General features: G+C 34.0%; 1 protein-coding gene across 12 annotated transcripts in view; it reads right to left on the bottom strand.

The window, feature by feature from the left end:
• Positions 1-1342: 1342 nt before the first annotated feature.
• The window catches only part of SPATA6 (spermatogenesis associated 6), a 173595-nt gene continuing 150459 nt past the window's right edge, over positions 1343-24478 (bottom strand). For 8 of the 12 annotated variants that reach the window (XR_012420408.1, XR_012420409.1, XR_010578620.2 and 5 more), the window contains 2 exons: positions 13221-13321; positions 1343-4231 (listed from right to left, as the gene is read on the bottom strand). Coding sequence is in view for 6 of the 12 variants with exons in the window: in XM_005543427.4 (XP_005543484.1) it covers positions 4051-4231; positions 13221-13321 (282 nt within the window). In the remaining 6 variants the exon portion in view is untranslated. Of the gene's footprint in view, positions 4232-11234; positions 11451-13220; positions 13322-24478 lie in introns of those variants that run through there. The other 4 variants (XR_010578623.2, XM_015436225.4, XM_065522937.2 and 1 more) reach the window with 1 other exon arrangement.

The raw sequence follows: 24478 nt of genomic DNA, 5'->3' as shown, positions 1-24478 counted from the left end.
AAAATCTGATCAATATTTACTTTATTCCACCTTGTTTTCCTATTCTCAAAAGTCCCTCAATCTTTCAACATTCAGCTCAATGGCCACCTCTTCTAATGCTGCTCTAGACTTCTTTGTAGTTCTCTTACTGCATTAGTCATATTCTACCACAGTATTTGCAACCTTGCACACCACTTCTAGCTAAAGCACTTGGAGGAGTTTCCTGAACAATCATGCTCCCTCCCATTTTCATGCCTCTGCATGTTCTGTTTCATCAAGCTAGAATGCCTTTATCCCCATTCTTGCATTTTCATACCACAGAAGTCACCAAACCACTGCAAATGTTTAAATACACTGTTTTTGTTTTCACACTTTTAAAGATACATTTTAAAATTATATACCCTCTATTTCTAACATAGTTCTTAATATATATGTGATGAATATATAGATGAGGCTTGAATGTATAACTTGCCTAAGATCCTAAGGTAAGATAAAGATCAACACAGTAATTGTAAAATGGTACGTTCACTTTGAAAGACAATTTGGTAGTTCTTCAAAATGTTGAACATAGTTTCCATAGGACCCAGCAAGTCAACTCCTAGATGTGTACTCAGGGGAAATAAAATCATATGTCCACACAAAAAACTTGTATACAAGTGTTCAGAGCAGCATTTCAGAATACCTAAAAAGTGGAAACAACCAAAATATCTTATCAATTGAATGGATAAACAAAATGTAGTATATTCATATGATGCATTATTTAGTAATAAAAAGGAATTAAATATACATGTTACAACATGCATGAACTCTCAAAATATTTTGCTAAGTGAAAGAAGCCAGATACAATAGGTCACATGTTATATGACTCCATTTATATGAAATATCCAGAATAGGCATGGAGACAAAAAGCATATAGTGGTTTCCAGGAGTTCTGGGGAGGAGGTAGTGGGAAGTGATCACTAATGGTTACAGGATTTCTTTTGGGAATTATAAAATATTCTATAATTAGTGAGTGGTTATTGTTGCACAACTCTGAGAATACAGTAAAAACCACTTAATTGTATACTTTTTCAGAGTGAATTATATCTCAATAAAGTTATTACTAGTAAATGAACACAGTAATGAAAATTCTCTACTTGTTCCAGATTTTTAGTCAGGGGCTTAATCTTTGGAAGTCAGAAAACAACTCTGCCTGCCTAGAACTTCCTGATCATACATATTAATCGTACAATTACGAAACGTCAAAGGATCATTCTAAATTAACCCTTTTATCATCTTATTGGTGAGAAAACTGAGCTCCAAGAAGCATAAATGACTTACATAAGATTATATAACTAGCCAGTAGAACCAAGGAAGAGTCTCATTCCAATGATTCATCTTTATTTATTTGTTGATTTTGACATTTTCCTAAATCCCCAGGTTTTTTATAATTTAAAGAAAAAAATTAAAAAATAAAAAGAAAAGCCTATTTATCTTTTATATTAACTCCAATAATTATTTCTAGATTTGTGGGAAATACAGAAAAAAAGGCTAAGAGAATAAACAACTGCACCTTTCTGCTCCTGTGAATGAGAAAAGACAACTATTAGTACTTAAAGGTTTTACTCTTTAAAAACAATACAGCATAAGCACTCATAGTAATAGTTAGAGCAACATGGACCACTCTTTCCTCCTAGGGAACAGAAGATAATCAGACACTTAGCAAAGATGTTATTAGTATCCGGAAATTTGCCCCCAACTTTCAGAAAGACACTAAACTTAATCCATAGGAAAACATCTTTCGGAATATTAGTTTCTAAAGTTTCCCTTTCAGCCCTACTTTTTGCAGCCTTTGTCACAGCCAATGGCAGATACAAGTGCAATAAGTAATTTCTGTGGTACTTACTCACTCAGGAGATTTTGGTGATAGTAAGACATTTTCTTTGAAAGTCATGTTTGTTCTTTTCACCAAACAGCAACTCTTAAACAAAAGAATTTTCATTTTCCCAAAGAAAATCATTGAGAATACAATTTTTTCAAAAAGAGCATTATTCAATGTTGACCCTCAAAAGCTGATTGTAAAATACCTCATCATATAATCTACAGCCAGAGGGTAACTCATCAATTGTGTAGTCCAGCATTTCCATAACCTAGGTATCCACATGTACCTGAGGATTACATTGGCAGGTAGTGTGAGGAGCTAGGGGAATGGGGGATGGTGGCCAGAATAACAAATAGTGTTACATGCTAAATTTAGTTTAGAAAATTCTGGGTTAATTCAATAAATATTTAAGGAACATCAATTACAGGCCAGGCTCTCTACTAGATGCAGAGCAAAACAGTTTTATACCAGAATTTTCTTAAAGCCTCTAACAGGCTAGTGTTCACAAATGAGCATAGTGACTATACATCCTAGTTTGCTGTAGACAACCCCAGTTTACAGGCACTATTCCAGCATTAAGATAATCTCTTTTTACTTTTATAATCCTACATATGACTCTCTAAGAGGTGTGTGTGTGTGTGTGTAGCAAACAGATTTTCCTAAACTTAGAAGACCAATTACACACTTATATCCACATTCCTACAATCGTCTCCTAAAACAGTGGTCTGGGTCCACGGAACATAGTTTGGGGTCTACTACATTCTCATCATTTGATAGCTGAGGAAACAAAGGATCTGAGCATTAAATAGACTCAGCTAGAAAATGGCAGACACGGGACACTAAAGCCCAGGACTCCTGGCTCATAGAGATGGCTCTAATGCCCTTTCTGATGTATCACAGACTGTGATACTAAAGCACCCTTAACATGATGTTAACAAGTTCTACGACAAAAAAGTCACCAAGTTTCACATTTTAATTTCATTTTAAAGGAAGTTCATTTTGTTCTTTTTCAATCATAACTGTAAAATTAATCAAAAACAGAGTCAATGGGAAAACACTATCTTTTAGTCAACTCTAATACTATCTTTTAGTCAACTCTTCAAGACTATAAGCCCAGTTCACTTATTCCTACTCTCTTCTTTCCCTCCCCTCACTCTCTAGTAAATATAAAGTAGTTGATTTCTTTGTATCTTCATAGTATCATTGGCTTTACAGGTGTGTGTTGGGGTTGGGGAGAAGAAGTTAATTCTATCCATCAATCAACAACATTTTCAGTGTCTACCACAAAGTGTTCTGCTATAATATTTTACTCGCATTGTGGTTCCAAGTGTTTTTTTAAAGTTAGGATACTATAATACTGTCTTGGGCCATATGGTACTTACACAAATTCCAAGGAGTCAAATTACAATATAATTCCATTATTATTTTTGAGTTTCTATAAGCTTACTAACAGAGGCAATTTTCTGATTCTGGTTGCACCAAAAGGTATGGCCCTAGAAAAAAAATCATGGAAAGAATTTTATCTTTAAAAATTAGTTATTCAAATTTTCGATCATCCATGGCCACTGATATTTCTAACTAACTGCTATGCATTATAAGCAACTTAGGTGGTTCTTCCAGAGAAAAAGGAGTGAATGATCATATAGTCTTTAAAAAGAAAACCTATGAGCTAAGAAATATAATAGTCTGTTCTAAAAAAGGAAAAAGTAGAAAATGTGAGTGAAAACAGGGTTTAAACCCTTAGGAAATTCATTCTTGTATAGGATATCATTTTGTTCATCACCAAGAAAAGGTAGTCAATATTAATTAAATCTTAAACAGGCAAGATAACCAGTTGAGCAGATGATAAGAAAACTGCAAGGTGAGTAAGGCAAAAAAAAAAAGAAAACATTTCTAGAAAGGAACTATTCTTGGATTTGCAGATGAGATGTACATGTAACAATATCCTTGTCATATATTGGAAATTGTGATTGTGTGACAGAGCTCTAATATTTGTAACACAGCAGACTCTTCTGTAATAATTATTTTAAAAGGCTTGCCTATGATAATTTACCATTTGAAGTAATGAACTTATTCAAGTATAACTATTGTACCTAGTTATAATCCCATTTGTTTTTTTTTTTTTAAAAAAGGAATACAGATATTGATCACATCAAACATTTTCATTGAGAGGTTGACACGGACACTCATGCGTTTTATCGTGGATGGTCTCAGAAGCTTTCCTGTGTATGTGAAGCAGAACTACAGGCCTTTTTGTATAAGTTTCTGTACATTTTGTCCATGCTGTTCTCAAAGATGGGTCGGTGGGATTTTCCCTTATAAGAGGCTGCCCTGTTGGACCAGTATTCGCCATCATCCAAATGGAAAGTGCCACGTGGCTGCTGACATGAGCTATAAAAAGGGATATAAAAGATTCAAAATAATAATGAAACAAAATTAGAGATAGTACCATGTAAATCAAATATTTATTGAGTACTCTACAGCTATTTAATACTCTGCTGGGGCTGTGAAAAATAAAACACAGTAAGGCCTGTGCTTTCAGAGAGGGACATTTTAAAAGGGGAAGCAGAAGTATCTGTGTAAAACTGTTATAAAACAGTAAAATGAAAATTTTGTGTTAGAGTGAAAAAGGAATTCAGAGAACAGACACAGGTACAGCATAATAAAAGCAGAACACAGGTGGCCTGGTATGGCCAGTATAAGAATGCACAGCTTGGGCACAGTGGCTCATGCCTGTAATCCCAGTACTTTGGGAGGCCAAGACGGGCAGATCACCTGAAGTCAGGAGATCGAGACCAGCCTGACCTACATGGAGAAACCCCATATCTACTAAAAAAAACAAAATTAGCTGGGTGTGGTGGCACTTGCCTATAACCCCAGCTACTCGGGAGGCTGAGGCAGGAGAATCGCTTGAACCCAGGAGGCGGAGGTTGCAGTGAGCTGAGATCGCACCATTGCACCCCAGCCTGGATAACAACAGCAAAACTCCATCTCAAAAAAAAAAAAGAATACATAGTTGCTAAAAGTCAGGCACACCTGAAACTGAATTCCAGCTCAGTCTTTTATAAGCTGTGAGACCTTGGGCAATTTATTTAACTATCCAGAGTCTCAGCTTCCTTAACTTTAGTTTTACAGGATTGTTTTAAAATTTAAACATAGAAGTTATTAAATAAGAAACACGAAACCAGGTACTTTATATCTATTTATGAATACATCTTACAACCTTTAGAAGTTGGTAGACATAGAAATTAAGACTCAGTGAAGTTAAGTGACTTGCCTAAGACTGCTCAGCTAGTAAGTGGCAAAATAAAAAAGACAATATGTGTGCTCTAAGACGCTTTCTACTATGCCATGCTGCTATTGCCCTCAAGGAGTAGAAAATTAGGCTAAATATGAACATTTGTGGAAAATGGAAACAAGGCAGAAGAGTTTCAAGTGAAAGGATCAACTGTAGTTTTGAGGGTCTTAAGGAAAAAAGAAGGTGGGAGGGAGAGCGAGCGAGCGAGCGCGTGCGAGAGTGCGCACATGTAAGTGAGAGCAAGCCCATAGGAAGCTAATGAAATAGACTAAGACTGGGCTGGCTGTGATGAAGACAGAAAAGAAAAGGTAACTCTTTCTTAAGGATTAATAGCACTCTTCATGTTATCAGTGTTATAATTTTACTAACATAAACATTAAATTCTGGAATTACATTTTTTTATAGATAAAATGTTGAGTTTATTTTCTTATATAAATAATTGACTTTCTTCAAGGTCAATGAAATACTTTTTATAGATTAGACCTCCCAGGCCTGTTAGATTGTAAAGTTTCTTCCCGGACACACGCAACCTACAAACCAAGATTACACCATGAACAAATACAAAACCTGAATAGACCAATAATAAATAACAATAATGAAGCAGTAATAAAAAGTCTCCCATAAAAGAAAAGCCCTGGATCTCTGGCTTCACTGCTGAATTCTACCAAATATTTAAAGAAGAACTAACAAGAAGTCTACTCAAAATATCACAAAAAATTGAAGATATGAGAAAACTCATTTTACAAGGCTAGCATTACCTAGGTACCAAAACCAGACAAAAACAACAAAAAGAAACTACAGGCTAATATTCCTGATGAACATATGCAAAAATCCTCAACAGAAGATTAGAAAATTGAATTCAAAAACACATGAAAAAGATCATTCACCATGATCAAATGGTATTCATTCCAGGGATGCAAGGATGGTTCATTATGGGCAAATCAATAAATGTGATACATAATATCAACGGAATCAAAAACAAAAAAAATGTATAATCATTTCAACGGGTGCTGAAAAAGCATTCAATACAATTCAACATCCACTCATAATAAAACCCCTCCACAAACTGGGCATAGAAAGAACATACCTCAAAATGATAAAGGCCATATGTAACAAATTTACAGCTAATATTATACTGAATTGGAAAAAATGAAAAGCCTTTCCACTAAGATCTGAAATAGGACAAAGACGCCCACTTTCGCCACTTATATTCAACATAGTAATGGAAGTCCTAGCCAGAGCAATTAGGCAAGTGAAAGAAATAAAGGGGATCCAAATTGAAAAACAATAAGTCACATTATTCCCTTCTATAGAAAACATGATCTTATATTTAAAAAACATAAAGACTCTACCAAAAAAATTAAAATGAATAAACACATTTAGTAAGGTTGCAAAATAAAAAATTAACATGCAATAATCAGCATTTCTATCTGCCAAGAGTAAACAATCTGCAAAAGAGATCAAGAAAGCAATCCCATTTCCAATACTAAAAAAAAAAAAAAAAATTCAGCCAGAAAAGTGAGACTGCTATGACAAAAACTATAAAACACTGATGAAATAAACTGAAGAGAACACAAGAAAATGGAAAGATATCCATGTTCATAGATTGAAAGAATCAATATTGTTAAAATGCCTATACTACCTGAAGCAATCTAGAGTCAATGCAATCTCTATCAAAACACTAATGACATTCTACACAGCAACCATAACAAAACAATCCTAAAATTTATTTGGGACTACAAAAACAAACAAACAAACAAACAAAAAAAAAAGACTAGAATAGCCAAAGCAATCCTGAGCAAAAAGAACGAAGTTAGAGGCATCACATAACCTGACTTCAAATTAAACTGTGACGCTATAGTAACCAAAACAGCATAGTACTGGAATAAAAACAGACGAATAGATTAATGGAATAGAATATAGAATGAAGAAATAAATCCACACATTTACAGTAAACTCATTTTTGACAAAGGAACCAACCACATACATTGGGGAAAGGACAGTCTTTTCCAAAAATGGTGCTGGAAATACCAGATATTCATAGGCAAAAGATAAAAATATAATGCCTATCTCTCACCATATACAAAAATCGAACTAAAATGGATTAAATACTTAAATGTGAGACCTGAAAGGATGAAACTATTGAAGAAAATATTGGGGAAATGCTTTAGGATATTGATCTGGGCAAAGATTACTTGAGTAACATTTTAAAAGCATAGGCAACCAAGCAAAAATAAACAAATGGGATCACATCAAGCTAAACAGCTTCTGCACAGCAAAGGAAACAATAAACAAAGTAAAGAGATACAATACGTAACGGGAGAAAATGTTTGCAAACTACTCATCTGAGAAGAGATTAATAACCAGAATATATAAGAAACTGAGCAGCGGAAAAAATAAAAATAATCTGATCTCTGATTTTAAAATGAGCAAAAGATCTGAATAGATATTTCTCAAAAGAAGAAAAAAAAATGGCCAAAAGTTATATTTCTTAAATGCTCAATGTCACTAATCAAATCAAAACCACAGTAAGAAATCATCTCAATCCAGTTAAAATGGTTTTTATTAAAAAAGACAAAAAATAATGCACGCTGCTGAGGATACGGAGAAAGGGGACTGCTCATATACTGTTGGTGAGAATGTAAATTAGTATAGTCCACTAGGAAAAACAGTATGAAGGTTTCTCAAAAAAAAAAAAAAAAAAAAAAAAATAGAACTACCTTTTGATCCAGTAATCCTACTGCTGGGTATATATCCAAAGGAAATAAAATCAGCGTATTGAAGAGACGTCAGCACTCCCATATTTATTGCAGCATTATTCACAATAACAAAGCTATGAAATCAATCTAAGTGCCCATCAGTGGATGAACAGGTAAAGCAAATGTGGGAAATAGATACAATGGAATATTATTCAGCTATTAAAAAATGAAATCTTTTCATTAGCAACAACATGGGTGGAACTAGAGGACATCATGTTAAGTGAAATAAGCCAGGCAAAGAAAAACAAATATCACATGTTCTCACTGATCTGTGGCAGCTAAAAAAGTTGACCTCACGGATGTGGAGAGTAGAATGGTGATTACCAGGGACTGGGAAGGGGAGGAGGGAATAGAGGGTGAAGAGAGGTTGGTTAAAGAGTAGAAAAATACAGTTATGAAGAAGGGATAAGTTCTAGAGTTTGATAGCTCAGTAGGGTGATCATAGTTAGCAAAAATTTGTTGTATATTTCAAAATAGGTAGAAGAAAGATTTGGAATGTTCCCAATATAAACAACTGATTTACTACATGATTTGATTTACTACACATTGTATGCATGCATCAAAATATTATATGTACATTAGGAATATGTACAATTATGATGTACCAATTTATTGAAAAAAACGGAAAATTTAAATTACTGAAATTGAAACTGTTATGAATAATTTCATAATTGAAACATTTTTGTTGAGCATATCCCTACTGTCAATATCCTTAAAATTAGGCATAAACAAATAGAAAACAGTTTTTATCAATAGCTAGTTTTATAAAAGAACAGTGTTAAAAATTCCACATAACAGCCATAATAGAAGAGATAATATTCTAAACACAAATTTAAAATTATTTTTATCTTTATTTTTCTTATTTTGTTGCCAACTCCCATTTACATGAACCATCACTTCAGGCCTGGTCATTAAAATTTGGGCTAATGCTGAAATACAATAGTGATGTGAGAAACACACAACCATAGAGAGAATTTTAAATCTCCTGAAAACAGAAGAAATTTGAAATAAATGTAGAAGGTACTAAAAGGAAGAAGAAGCATCCTCTAGGGCCCTGGGAATTGGCAGGGCTATCATAACAAACGTCTAAAATGTATTAGAAGCCACACAATATAAAAGCGAGAAGGAAATCTTATGGGTAGTTGATTCCTTCCCTACTCAGCTCCCCAAACCAAAGATGTCAGAAATAAGGGGTCATTTATTCAGTTCTTGATAAGAGATTTCTTTCAAATGAGTTTCAACTTAAAGGTGATAGAAGACGTGAGACAACTATCATAGATAAGCTGATACCTGGAAGATAACATAGCAAACTATATTTTCCCACTCTGCAATTCCTGTAGAAGAACACTGAATACCTGCTAGACCTCATGGCTGAAAACCTCAATGTGTATATAGACTTTAAAAAAAGTATTGAGTGACGAGCATAATTTTTCTTGAGGAAAAACACAAAGAAATAACTTATATCTCTTTATTAATGTTCTCTATTTGATGATTTTTATTAATGTTCTCTATTTGATGATTCATTGTCATACTTCAATTTTTTAACACGCTTTCCTTTAGCTTTGAATGTAGCTGCTTTGAAGTGTGCTGAATCTAACATCTCGAATTCCTCAGAGACAGTTTCCAGTAATTCATTGTTCACATATATGGGTCATACTTCTTTCTTTACATGTCTCAAAGTTTTTGTAGAAAACAATGTTTTAGATCTAGTTGAGACTGCAGAAACTCTGGCCTTTTCGATTCTTTGTTCAATGATTTGCCTGGACTGATACTGTGAATTCACACTGCACAGCTCCTGTGTCTGTTTCTTTATTTTTTTAATTGTTGCTATTTTATTTTATAGGTTTAGGGGGTGCAAGGACAGTTTTGTTACTTGAATATATTACATAATGGCGAATCCGAGCTTTTAGCTTTTAGTGTACTCATGGTTCAATAGTGAACGCTAACCAACAGGTATTTTCTCAACCCCATCCTACCTTTTAGAATCTCCAGTGTTTATTATACCTCTCTGTATGTCCTTGTGTACCCATTGTTTAGCTCCTATTTGCAATGAGAACATGTGGTACTTGTCTTGGCTTCTCAGGGGCTACCCCGGAGTTAGCATAGCTTAGTGGCTAGCAAATGACTAGTGAGAGCCAGTAAACCTATAAGGCTTCCATATTTTGCCAATGGATCGATATGTGGCTTTGGTAGTATATTCAAAGTTTATCTAGTTTACAAGTCTGCCCTGCATTTTACTTTCTGCCTTCACAAGGCTTCACATTCAATCATAAATTAGTGGCTCATTAGGGCCTTCACCAATCTCTCTCATGCATATGTATAGCCTTATGCATTAACATAATCTTCTAGCCAACCAGGAATACGTACAACTTGATATCAAGGCCAGCCAACTGTGGCTATCTTCTCTCAGATCTTTACTGTCTGCCCCAACCAGTATTAAAACTTCAGGCCTCCTCTGCTTGTTTGCCAGGTAGTACTAAAACTTCAGTTCTCCCTTCCTTGTTTGCCAATAAACCATTATTGTTTCTGTTAATGGAATTTCCCATGCTCTGCTCCATATAGTTAGTTATTTCTGGGAGCAGAGCTGCCAGTATTTTAACATGACTTCCCTAGTAGAACTTTTGTGATACGGAGCTGGGGAGTGGTGGATGGGGATGGAACCTCCAGGTTATAATGTCACAGGCTCTAACTGTTCTGATATTCAGTAAATTTTTTAAGTTAACTTTGAAATTGATACATAATATTTGTACATATTCCTAAGGTACATATGATATTTTGATGCATGCATACAATGTGTAGTGAATCAAATCATGGTAATTGGGATATCACCTCAAACATTTATCCCTTCTTTGTACTGGAAACATTCCAAATCTTTCTTCTAGCTATTTTGAAATATACAACAAATTTCTGTTAACTATGGTCACCCTACTGGGCTATCAAACTCTAGAACTTATCCCTTCTTCATAACTGTATTTTCTCTACTCATTAACCAACCTCTCTTCACCCTCTATTTCCTCCTCCCCTTCCCAGTCCCTGGTAATCACTATTCTACTCTCCACCTCCATGAGATCATCTTTTTCAGCTGCCACATATGAGTGAGAACATGCAATATTTGTCTGTGCCTGGCTTATTTCACTTAACACGATGTCCTCTAGTTCTGCCCATGTTGTTGCTAATGAAAAGATTTCATTTTTTAAAATAGCTGAATAATAGTCCATTGTGTCTATTTCCCACATTTGCTTTACCCATTCATCCACTTAGGTTGATTTCATAGCTTTGTTATTGTGAATAATGCTACAATAAATATGGGAGTGCTGATATTTCTTCAATATGCTGATTTTCTTTCTTTTAGGTAGTATAACCAGAAGATTTTCTTGATAAATGCTTCTCAATTTGTTATATGCTTTTGGTCAATTCCAGGAGTTCTTAAATTGTTGTTTTTGACAGTTCTGTTCAGTTTGTTTCTTTGGGGGAAAAGGATTTGCTGAGCTCCTCGCTCAGTCATTCCAGAGATTCATGCAAACTTCTTCATGATGCCTGTGTCAAACAGCATCTGTAGAGGGTTGATAGTAAGTCAAGACTGCAAACTCTCTCTTGACTTTTACTGACAGAAACCTCAAGGCTGGCAAGGAGGTGATTACTTTGAGTGTAGTTCCTCTAATCTTTGAGATGGAAAGCAGAACAGGAGGACTTCTTGGCCTAGTACATAATATTACTTGAGGATAAAACTAAAATAATATCCTAATCATTTCAATAGCTTCTGGATCTAATATCAAAGATACTTTTCTAAAAGTCTTGAAGGACTGACCACTTCATCCGATTGATTCAAGTGTATATATAAGAGGAGCAGCAATGATTATAAAGTGACCTCAAAAATGTGTAAGCAGAACTTTTCTGACACCCTGCTTAACTCTCATTTGAGAGGTACCAAATTGTTCAGGGTGATCAAAAGCTTAATCAATAACACTGCTTGGTGAGCTGAAAAAAGAACCAATATTGGGGTTTATGGCAAACTTTAAATTGACAGCAGCACTTTTGAAAATGTAGTATTTATCTACCTATGTTAGAATTACCCATGATATCCCATTTTTAATTTTATTGTATTTATTTTGTAGAGACAGGGTCTTGCTCTGTTGCCCAGGTTATTCTCAAACTCTTGGCCTCAGGTGATTCTCCCACGGGGGCCTCCCAAAGCACTGGGATTACAGGCGTGAGCCATTGCACCTGGCCCCATGATATCTCTTAAAGTACAGATTTCCATGTGTTACTTATATATAAGAATCAGCATCTATGGGGGTAAAAAGTGGAAATCTATATTTTTAACAAACAACTTAGATAATTTGAAAATGAAGCTCTTTCCTGTATCAACTCTTCTCACTTCTTGCCCAAATTAGAATTAATTATATGCGTTAAGCACCCAAAATCGGGATGCTAATCCATATAACAATTTAGGGAATATGCCTTTAATGAAGAATAACAAAGGGTAAAAAATACTCTTCCTCAGGGTGTGTACCCTCTGAATCTTTCTTTTCCTCTTTGGATTGCTTCACCTTCAAATTTACCTATAATAAACTATTTACTTTAAAGAGAGGCCCAGGTTGCTCCTTGCTTGGGAGGCAATAACTTCGAGAAAGGAAGTCACACTCCCACTTATACTCTGTGTAAGGGGCATAAGGAGTCCTCACATGTTCATAGATGGTCTAGCCTAGCTTACCAGAGTAAAGATCAGAGATTTGAATGCAAAACCCAAGTTAGCAATTAAAAAATATTCCATTCTTTGAAGTTTTGTTTGTTCCTCAGGAATCTCAGGAAGGTGAAAGCTATATATTACAGTAACTAGTGGTATAAATCCAAAATTTACAGTTTTTAATATTGCATTAAATTTATGTCAGTTGACACAAGCTGTCAAAAATCTTGATGAAATTTGCTCATATCAAATGTTATTATTAACATTTCTCAAATTTTAGATGAGAACAAAATTTGCTCTTACAGAATTTGATCTTAAATTATTAAAAAAGGTTGGCTCATGGTCTAAAATTATAAGAACTGTTTTTTATATTAGAATAAATACATTCTGAAGTATGTGAGTTTTCAGGGCAGACAAATCTTAAGTAGGATGAAAGGCATCACCAATAATTGACTATATTTGTTTTTACACATAAGTTCCAGTAATGCAAACATATTAAAATTTTAATAGGAATTTACAGTTAAAAATAAATACTAATTATCCTTTTGAGTCTAAATTTCCCACAAATTCAGCAGATTATAAAACAGTTATTTTTATAGGAACTATGAGAAGGATATACATATATTTCATTCATACCTATACTCGGGGTCACTGTCATAGGCAGAGTCTCTATATAAAAGACTTCTTTTCAGTTCCAGTTCATCATCTTTCTCCAGGTCTCTCTGGTCTCTCTCATCCTGAAAAATTTTAAAGATTTCCATTAACTCATTGTCTCATTGTCCCCAAAATGATGCTTATGTTTCTTCAGAAAATGCTCTTCCCCTCCCCTTATAAATTTTAATTTATAAGAAACGGAATTAAATGCTAGTGTTTCTTTGGGGGGAAAAAAGGTTAAGTGAGGATTTACTATCCTTTCCAATAAAACTATACAGTTTTATTATAGTTTTTGCTAATATTGCTTATCAAAGATTAGGTATCAAGTAGATACTTCCTGAATCCACAAAAATAGAGGAATGACTCCTGTGTCATGATACGTAACTTAATATTATCTTATACATTGTTATATGAACTCAAGAGATTGTACCTGCATTCTGAGGAATAAGTATTTGAGAAAACTATGTAGATACAAGCATTCTAACATGCACCTATGACTTACAAAGGAAATGGCTTAGACTTATTAATCAAAAGCCAAAATGCAGTAACAATCCAGAAAAGGCAAAAACAAAAGGCAAGGTAACTGAAATGAAAATATATGGTTACCCCCACCTTGTACGGGCAGCCTGTTCTTAATTTCTAATAGACACATATAAGGACATAAGAAATAGTATTCTGAAGAGATGGCTTTGTTAACTATAACATTCACAGTTAATTTCATGTGTGGTAATGGTATATAATTTAATACCAAATGCCTTTCTCAAATACTAGTGAATATCCTTGTGTTCCTTAGTCAAACAAGAAGAGAAACAAACAGAACTGATAACAAAGTAAACTAGTAAGCACAAATAAGGATTAGTATTAGTAAGGGGTTCATTCACTTGATGTAAGAAATCAGCTGAATGTACATTGTGAAGAAAAATGATTTTAAAAATTTGCTGATGGCATGAAACTAGGAAGACAGCATTATGTGTAAACATGTGTGCAATAAATAATAGAGCTTGTTTAAAAATCACAGAAAATATGCATACAAATTTAGAATTGTTATAGTTTCTTGGTTTTATCATTATGAAGTAACCTTTATTTCTATAACTACTTTTTTTTCCCTTAACTTCTTTTGGTCTACTATTCATATAGAAACAACCACTTTCTTTTAGTTAGTGCTTTAACGATATATATTTGTCCTTTTATTTTCAGCCACTCTTTATTATTAGATCTTTTTCTTGAATGGCATATTATTGGATATTCCTTATTTTTACCTATTCTGAGAAGTCAATGAAGTGGAGCATTTAGTCTATTATCAAAGAAAATGTAATTGCCTGTAGTGAGTGTGAAAGACTTGGCAAAGAAATGAAATAAAAAGGATAGCTGTCTTAAAGGAGTAAAAATACAACTACTAAAACTATTCCTGTAGAGTGTTGATGCCTATCTAGATCAAGGATATCATATAGGGGAATTCAGACCTGAGAAACAAAAAGGAATAGATTAGCTTAAAGGTTATTCCTTTCAAATTTTCAGACTATATTTTGTGATATTTTATAAATATATAATTATATATAAATACAATTATATATAATATATATAAATACATAGTTAATAGCTTAAAATAAGGTGTGATCCTTGTTGCCTCCTTGTGTTTGAATAACTTGCCCTTTGAAAAAAATCATCTATACAAGGATCTATAAGCTAATAACTATGTTTTGATCTTTCTTGCTTTGTTGCATATCTTGTAATTTTATGTTGACATCTGGAAATTTTAAGTAATATGTTGTGACATATCTGGAATGAATATTTCCTTATTATCTTCTGTCTGTCCTGTCCACTGGTGAATGTGGGATACTGAGGTCTCTATTAAATTGCATATCTATTTCTTCTTTCTATTCTATCAGTTTTTCCTTATGTTTTTGGGATCTCTTTTAGGTGCATATATATTTGTAATGGTCATATCTTCCTGATGGTTTGGCCCTGTTGCCATTATAAAATATTTTTATTTGTCTTTAGTATGAAATTTAGTAAGAAAAAATTCTCTTAAAGTCTATTTGTCCAATATTTGTGTAGCCACTGCAATTCTCTTATGCTGTTGAACGGTATGCTTTTGTTTCCTTTTACATTCAACTTATTTGTGCCTTTGAATCTAAAGTGCATCTCTTGTAGACAGAGTATAGTTGAACCATGATTTTTATCCAGTCTCCAAAATTCTACCTCCTAATAGGAGTGTTTAATTTTTAAAATATCATGAACTACCTATAGGTATGTTTACATACCTATAAGATTTACATTTGCCATTTTGCTATTTTCTATGTCTTTTTTCACTTCTCCATTGTTGCCTTCTTTTGTGTTTGATATTTTCCAGGGATGATTTTTAATTTCCTATACACTGTATTTTTGAGACATTTTCTTAGTAGTTTCCATGATGATTACAAATAACATCTTAATACAGAAGAATCTAAGTTTAGATGATAGGAACTTAATTTCAATGGGATATGGAAACTTTGCTCTTACATGTTTACAATCTCTCCCCTTTTCTTTTAATTGCTATTTTTACGCAAATTACATCTTTATATAATATGCTCCCACCAACATATATTTATAATTATTGTTTTGTGAGGTCATCTCTTAAATCAGATAGAAGAACTAAAGAGTTACTGGCAAAAACTGTATTTCGCCTATCTTTTATATTTACCTAGTTACCATTATCATCGCTCTTTATTTCTTCATGTGAATCTATACTATTGTCTAGTGTCCTTTCACTTCATCCTGAAGGGCTCCTTTTAGTATTTCTTGTAGTGCAAATCTGCTAGTGATAAACCTGGTGTTATTTGAGAATGTTAATTTATTTTATATTTTTGAAAGACAGTTCTGCTGGATATTCATGGTTGAGAGTTCTTTTCAGTACATTGAATATATCATTACACTGCCTTTTGGACTTCATAGTTTCTGATTTAAACCAGTTTATGTGATGAATCCCTTCTCCCTTGCTGTTTTTAAGATTCTCTTTCTGTCTTTGGCTTTTTTCAAAACACTTTTTTTTCAAAACACTTTTTTTTCTAGATACAGAGTCTAACTCTGTCACCAGGCTGAAATGCAGTGGCGAAATCATAGCTCACTGTAGCCTTGAACTCTTGGGCTCAAGAGACTCTCCCGTTTCAACCTTCTGAGTATTAGGGATTACAGGTATTTGCCATGATGTCCGGCTTATCTTTGGCTTCAGACTTATGGTTTATAATGAGCCTCAAGTGTGGATCTATTTGAGTTTATCTTACTTAAGAGTTTATTGAGCTCCTTAGATAATAATTTTCTTCAATTTGGCAAGGACCATTATTTCTCCAAATATTCCTTTTGTCCCTTCCTTTCTCCCTCTTTTTCTGAAATTCTTATTACAGATATGTTGGCATGCTTAATGGTATCCCACAAATCCATATGTGTTCATTATTTTTATTCTTCATTCTGTTCCTCACACTGAATTATCTCATTTGACTTGTTTTCAAGTCCAATAATATTTTCTTCTGCCTGCTCGTAGGGTGCTAATGAGTCCTTCTAATAAATTTTTCATTTCTGAATATGTACTTGTCAACTTCAGAATTTTTATTTGGTTATTTAAAAAATAGTTTATAACTCTTGATTGAAATTTTATATTTTATGAGACATAATTCTAACACTTTATTTCTTTATGAATGCTTTCTTTTGGTTCTTTGAATAAATATATTTAACGTAACTGATTTATGGTCTTTGTCTAGTGAGTTCAATGTGTAGGATACTCAAGGACAGTTTCTATTCATTGCTTTTTTCCTTCATTTCTGCTGTTTATTGTTGTTGTTTATTCTAGTTCTTAGTTTAGTGATTTTCTGACTTAGTTCTGCAAAGTCAACATTCCTTTCTGTGGTTGATCACTGATATCTCTATTCTGTTAGCTGAGTCATCAAGTCATTGGACAGACATTTCTATAAATGCTTAGGACCATTAAGTCTCCCAGTGTTTGCTGAGCAGCTCTATGTCGGGAGTACACTTTCAACACTTAGCCTAAGCCTTAACTTCTTGTTTATGCAGAGCCTTAAGGTAGGTTGGAACTGAAAGCTTTGGACCTTCTTGTCTTTTCTAATCAAGTACATAGCCTTAGACATATGCACAGTCCTACAAATATGAGTGGTCTTCTAAAATCCCAGGAATATGTGGTATCTTTTCAAAGCCCCCTATAGACACACTCAGCTTTGTCTTTGAAGGTTTTTGATTGGTCTATTGTTTAACTCAACTGCTATTCACCATTTCAGTTTGCAGTGAGGTTTAACAATTGCCTGTAATTATTTCTTTTAAAAATGCCCTCCACAGCAAAGATTTTGCACTGGCAAAGCTCTCACTCAAAGTGGGGTCTTCCAGGCAATCTCCAGACAAGTCACATAATGACAATTCTCTGAGAATGGTCTTTGAAGAAACTCTTAACTTTATTTTACCTCTGACAGTGCCTGCCAAAATTTTGGTTTTCACTGAGATTGTGGCATGTTGGTTATCAAGACTAATATGCAGCTAGAGAGCAGGCGATGGGACTAGGTCAAGTTAAAATGCCATAAAACTTACTGACCCTACCAATATTCAGTTGTTTTTCATGCTGAAGCATTTGCTTTAGCTTCTAGAGACAAAGCATATAAACTTGTGAGAGCCCCCTATGACTCTGGCCCCAACGAGTTTTTTACTCTCATGCTGTATTAGTCAGGATTCTCTAGAGAAAACAGAACCGACAGGATATATGTACAGTTCGAAGACACCAATACTTCATTTTTCAACAATGAACAGAAGAATCAGGCAGAAGATCAACCAGTAAATGGAAGACCTAAACAACAATGTAAATCAACTAGACCTAGCAACATCTATAGAACATTCCACCCAACGATAGCAAAATACATATTCTTTTCAAGTGCATATGAAAAATGCTCCAGGAGAGACCATATGTTAGGCTATAAAACAAATTTCAATAAATTTGAAAGAAGTGAAATCATATAAAATATGTTACCTGGCCACAGTAAAATGAAATTAGAGAATAATAGCAGAAAAAATTTTGGGTAATTAATAAGTATGTAGAAATCAAACAGTATATTACTAAATGATCAATGGGTTAAATAAAACATCACAAGGGACACTAGAAAATACTTCAAGAGAAATTTAAATTATGACAAAACATATAAAACTTAATAATGAAAATGAGGCAGTACTTCTAGAGAAACATGGCTTTAAAGACCTACATGAAAAAAGAAGACCTCAAATCAGTAACCCAAAGCTTTCACTTCAAAAACTACAAAAAGAACATCAAACCAAATCCAAAACAAGTAAAATACAAACATTAGAATGGAAATAAATGAGATCAAGAATAGAAAACCAGATAAAACCAAAGAAAACCAAAGTTGCTTCTTTGAAATCATAAAATATTTGGCAATGTTTTAGTTAGACCAACAAGACTCTAATTACTAAAATCAGTAATGAAAAATGGGACATTACTAGAGGTCTTACAGAAACAAAAAGGATAATAAGGAAATATGTGAAATAATTGTAAACCAAAATAATTATAGAATTGTCTACAATGGTATCTATAATGAAAAGAACAAATTACTAGAAAGATAAAAGCTATTTAAACAGACCCAAGAAGAAACAGGAAATCTGAATGTACCTATAACGAAGAAAGAGATAATTAGTAATAAAAAAAACTTAAAGTAATTTAAAAAACACAAAGAAGAGCTCAAAACCACATGGTTTCATGGCAATATACACGTAAGAAGAATGAACACCAAATCTTTACAACTTCTTCCCAAAAATTTAAGAGGAAGAAGAACTCACGAACTCATTCTATAAGGTCATTATTCCTTTGATACCAAAAGCAAAGATAACACACACAAAAAAACCCTGAATACCAATAAATTTTATGAATATGGATGCAGAATTTCTTAGTAAAATACTTGCAAGCCAAATCCAGCAAGACGTAAAAAGGATTATACACCATAACCAAGTGGGAATTATCCAAACAATGCAAGGTTGACTCATATAAAATTCAATCAATGTCATAAGTCATATTAATAATAATATTAATATTATTAAGTCATACTGGATCCTATCCAAAATGATAGGATCATCTCAATAGATGCAGGGAAAGTATGTGACAAATACCAACAACACTCAAAAAACTAAGAGTAGAAGGAACTTCCTCAAGATGATAAACACCATCTGTAAAAAACATATAGCTAATAGCATACTTATTTGTAAAGGAGTGAAATCTTCCCCTTAAGATCAGGAAAAACAAGGATGGGCGCTCTCCCCACTTCTATTCAGCAATATATTGGAGGTACTCTCCAGGACAATTAGCCAAGAATATGATATAAAAGAAATCAAGATCAGAAAGGAAATAAAAACATTTCTATTTGCAGATGATTCTGTATTTTAAAAATTCCACATATACACACAAAATAACTATTAATGCTAATCAAATAAGTTCAGCAAGATTGCAGGACACCCTTCCATCACAGAACTTTGTAATCCTATTCAATCAGAGCCCTGTTGACCCTGCACCCCTGCTCCAGCACCTCCAGACTAACACACCTGGGGACTGTGTACAAGCACTGCTCAATCCCATGTGGAATTAACACATGAAAATGCACTGCATTCCTAAACACTATCAATAAACAATCTGAAAATAAAATTAAGGAAACAATATCATGTACAATAGGATCAAAAATAACAAAATACTTAGGAGTAAACTTGATTTTTAAAAAGCTTAAAATGAACACTGAACTACAAAACATATTTAATAAAAGATGACCTAAATAAATTTTTATAAAGTGCTATCTTCACAGATCAAAAGATATTTAAACAATTATTATTAATAAAGCAATATTCTCCAAAATGATCTAGAGAGCCAACACAATTCCTATATAATTCCGGCCACAGTTTTCATGCAAAAATTGAAAAGTTGGTCCTAAAATTCATACAGAAATGCAAAGGACCTAGAATAGTTATTCTTGAAAAAGAAGAAAAGTTGGAAGACTAACAATTCCTGATATCAACATTTACTACAAAAGCCATTGCAATCAAAATAGTATGATAATAGCATAAGGATAGACATACAGATCAATGAAACAGAATTGAGAATCCAGAAATAAACCCATACATTTATAGTCAATTGATTGTTTTTATAAAGATGCCAAGACAATTCAGTGGGGGAATTATCTTTTTAACAAATGGTGCTGGGACAACCAGATTTCCACATGAAAAAGAATTAACTTTGACTCCCTATCTCACACAAAATACAAAAATCAACTCAAAATTGATCCATGACCTAAATGTAATGGCTAACACTGCAAAACTCTTAGAAAACATAGGCATAAATGTTTATGTCCCTAGACTAAGCAACAATTTCTGAGATATCCTAAGCAAAAGCAACCAAAGGAAATATAGAAAAGTTGGATTGCATCAAAATTTAAAAAACATTTATGCTTCAAAACACAGTATTAGAAGGTGGAAGACAAACCACGAATGGAAGAATATATTTGCAAACATTATCTAAGACGAGACTTGTACCCAGAATATATAAAGAGCTCTCAAAATTCAATAATAAGGCAGATAACTATAAGCAGCTAGTAAGCGCCTCTCTCATGGAGAGCAATCAAAATAGCAAGGAAATACTAACACTTCAAGTAGATTGTCTAAGAGAGCACAGTGAAATTCACCAGAGAAGCCATGAAAATCAAGGAAAGAAGACAGTGAAGTCAGGCAGCCCTCCAAGCAGGACTGGCGCAGAGCTAGGAAAGGTTCCCTAAAGCAGGGAAGGGATGGCTAAATAAGAGATCCTCAGTATTTTACCCTTCCATCACAGAACTTTGTAATCCTATTCACTGCAGAGCCCTGTTGACCCTGCACCCCTGCTCCAGCACCTCCAGACTAACACGCCTGGGGATTGTGTACAGGCACTGCTCAAGCCCATGTAGAATCCCACAGGCTTGTGATCCTTGAGCATCCTGGTGCCAAATGCTGCACCCCGCCAAGAAGGAAGGCCAGGCACTTTCACATGCCCCAAAGACAGATACCACATTCACAGCATGGAGAAGAGGGCAAACAATGCACCGCACAACTTCCCACTTCCACTGCTCACTGCAGCAAAAGGCACCCCTGCCTTAGTGTCATGCCCCCAAGTGCAGCCACCCTTCCCTGCCTGTGGTCTACCACTGAAGCTCACCATTTCTCTGAAAGCCCAGTCCCCAGAGGCTGTTGATGAGTCCTTTGTCTCCTACAACGGTCACCACCACTGCTCAAATAGTCTCAAAAGGACAAATCTAAGAGATATTGGCCTTAAAGAGGAGGTAGAAAAAGAGATAGGGGTAGAACATTTATTCAAAGGGATAATAACAGAGAACTTCCAAAACCTGGATAAAGATATTGGTATTCAAGTACAAGAGGCTTATAGCACACCAAGCAGATTTAACCCAAATAAGACTACCTCAAGACATTTTATAATCCAACTGCCGAATACCAAAGATAAAGAAAAGATCCAAAAAGCAGCAAGAGAAAAACAAGTAACACACAAATGAGCTCCAAAACATCTGGCAGCAAGCTGACTTCTCAGTGGAAACCTTACAGGCCAGGAGAGGGTAGCAACATATATTTGAAGTGCTGAAGGAAAACCTTTTATTGTAGAATAGTATATCTGGCAAAAAGATCTTTTGAACATTAAGGAGAAATAAAGATTTTCCCAGACAAACAAGAGCCGAGGGACTTCATCAACAGCAGACCTGTCCTATGAGAAATGCAAAAGGGAGTTCTTCAATATGAAACAAAAGGATGTTAATGAGCAATAACAAATCACCTAAAGGTATAAAACTTACTGGTAATAGTAAACACAGAAAAACACAGAATATTATAACACTAACTGTGGTATATAAACTACTCACATCTTCAGTAGAAATACTAAAAGATGAACCTATCAGAAATAATAAAGACGACAACTTTTCAAGACATAGAGTAAAGTAAGATAAACATTGAAACAACAAAAAATTAAAAAGTGGGGAGATGAAATTAAAGTGTAGAGTTTTTATTTATTTTCTTTTTGCTTGTTTGTTCAAACAATCAGTGTTGTCATCAGTTTAAAACAAAGGGTTATGACATATTTGCAAGCCTCATGTTAACTTCAAATCTAAAAACATACAACATAACACAAAAAATAAAGAGCCAAAAATTAAAACACACTGTCAGAGAAAATCGCCTTCACTAACAGGAAGACAGGAAGAAAAGAAGGAAGACCACAAAACAACCAGGAAACAACAAAAATGGAGAAGTAAGTCTTTACTTATCAATAACAATACTGAATGAAAATGGACTGACTTCTCCACTTAAAAGACATGGAGTGGTTAAATAAATTAAAAAAAAAAACAATAGTCAACAATTTCTTACCTACAAGAAACACACTGCATCCATAAGGACACACATAGACTGAAAACAAAGGAATGGGAAAAGATTTCATGCAAATGGAAATCAAAAAAGAGCAGAAGTAGCTAAACTTATATCAGATGAAACAGATTTCAAGACAAAAATTATAAAAAGAGACAAGTTCACTATATAATGATAAAGCAATCAATTCAGCAAGAGGCTATAACAATTATAAATATATATCACCCAACATTGGAGCACCCAGATACATAAAGCAAATATTATTAGAGATAAAGAGATAGATCCCAATACAGTAATAGATGCGGGCTTCAACACTCCACTTTCAGTACCGGACAGACATCCAGACATAAAATCAGCAAAGAAATACCATACTTAATCTGCACTATAGACTAAATAAACCTAATATATATTTATAGAACAGTTCATCTAAGGGTGCAGAATATAGATTCTTCTCCTCAGCACATGGATCATTCTCAAGGGTGAATCGTATGTCAGGCCACAAAACAAGTCTTAAAAAGTTGAAATTATATCATGTGTCTTCTCTGACCACAATGGAATAAAACTGGAACTCAATAACAAGAGAAATTTTGGACACTATACCAAGAGATGGAAATTAAACAGCATGCTCCTGGATAACCAGTGGGTCAATAAATATATTAAGAAGAAAATTTTAAAATTTATTAAAGTAAATGTAAATGAAAATACAACATACCAAAACCTATGGGATACAGCAAAAGCAGTACTAAGAGGAAAGCTTACAGCAGTAAGTGCCTACATTTAAAAAGACAACAAGTAGGTGGAAAAAAGAAAAGATAAAATACTTCAAATGAACAACCTAATGATGTATCTTAAAGAACTAGAAAGGCAAGAATAAACCAAAGCCAAAATTAGTAGCAGTAAAGAAATACTAAAGAAATAAATAAAGTTGAATTGAGTAAAACGATACAAAAGATGAATAAAACAGAACAGAGGCCTCAGAAATAACACCAAACATCTACAACCATCTGATCTTTGACAAACCTGACAAAAACAAGCGATGGGGAAATGATTCCCTATATAATAAATGGTGCTGGGAAAACTGGCTAGCCATATGTAGAAAGCTGAAACTGGATCCCTCCTTACACCTTATATAAAAATTAGCTCAAGATGGATTAAAGATTTAAATGTAAGACCTAAAACCATAAAAACCCTAGAGGAAAACCTAGGCAATACCATTCAGGACATAAGCATGGGCAAAGTCTTCATGACTAAAACACCAAAAGCAATGGAAACAAAAGCCAAAATAGACAAATTGGATCTAATTAAACTAAAGAGCTTCAAGAAACTATCATAAGAGTGAACAGGCAACCTACAGATTGGGAGAAAATTTTTGCAATCTATCCATCTGACAAAGGGCTAATATTCAGAATCTACAAAGAACTTAAAAAAATTTACAAGAAAAAAAGACAAACAACCCCATCAAAAAATGGGCAAAGGATATGAACAGACACTTTTCAAAAGAAGACATTTATGCAGCCAACATACATGAAAAAATGCTCATCATCACTGGTCATTAGAGAAATGCAAATCAAAACCACAATGAGATACCATCTCATGCCAGTTAGACTGGTGATCATTAAAAAGTCAGGAAATAACAGATGCTGGAAAGGATGCAGAGGAATAGGAACACTTTTATACTGTTGGCAGGAGTGTAAATTACTTCAACCACTGTGGAAGACAGTGTGGCAATTCCTCAAGGATCTAGAACCAGAAATACCATTTGACCTAGCAGTCCCATTACTATGAATATACCCAAAGGATTATAAATCATTCTACTCTAA

This window comes from Macaca fascicularis, chromosome 1 (genome assembly GCF_037993035.2).
Source record: "Macaca fascicularis isolate 582-1 chromosome 1, T2T-MFA8v1.1".
Lineage (NCBI taxonomy): Eukaryota > Metazoa > Chordata > Mammalia > Primates > Cercopithecidae > Macaca > Macaca fascicularis.
The sequence above is the reverse complement of the archived record's forward strand: the minus strand, read 5'-3'. Positions and strand labels throughout refer to the sequence as shown.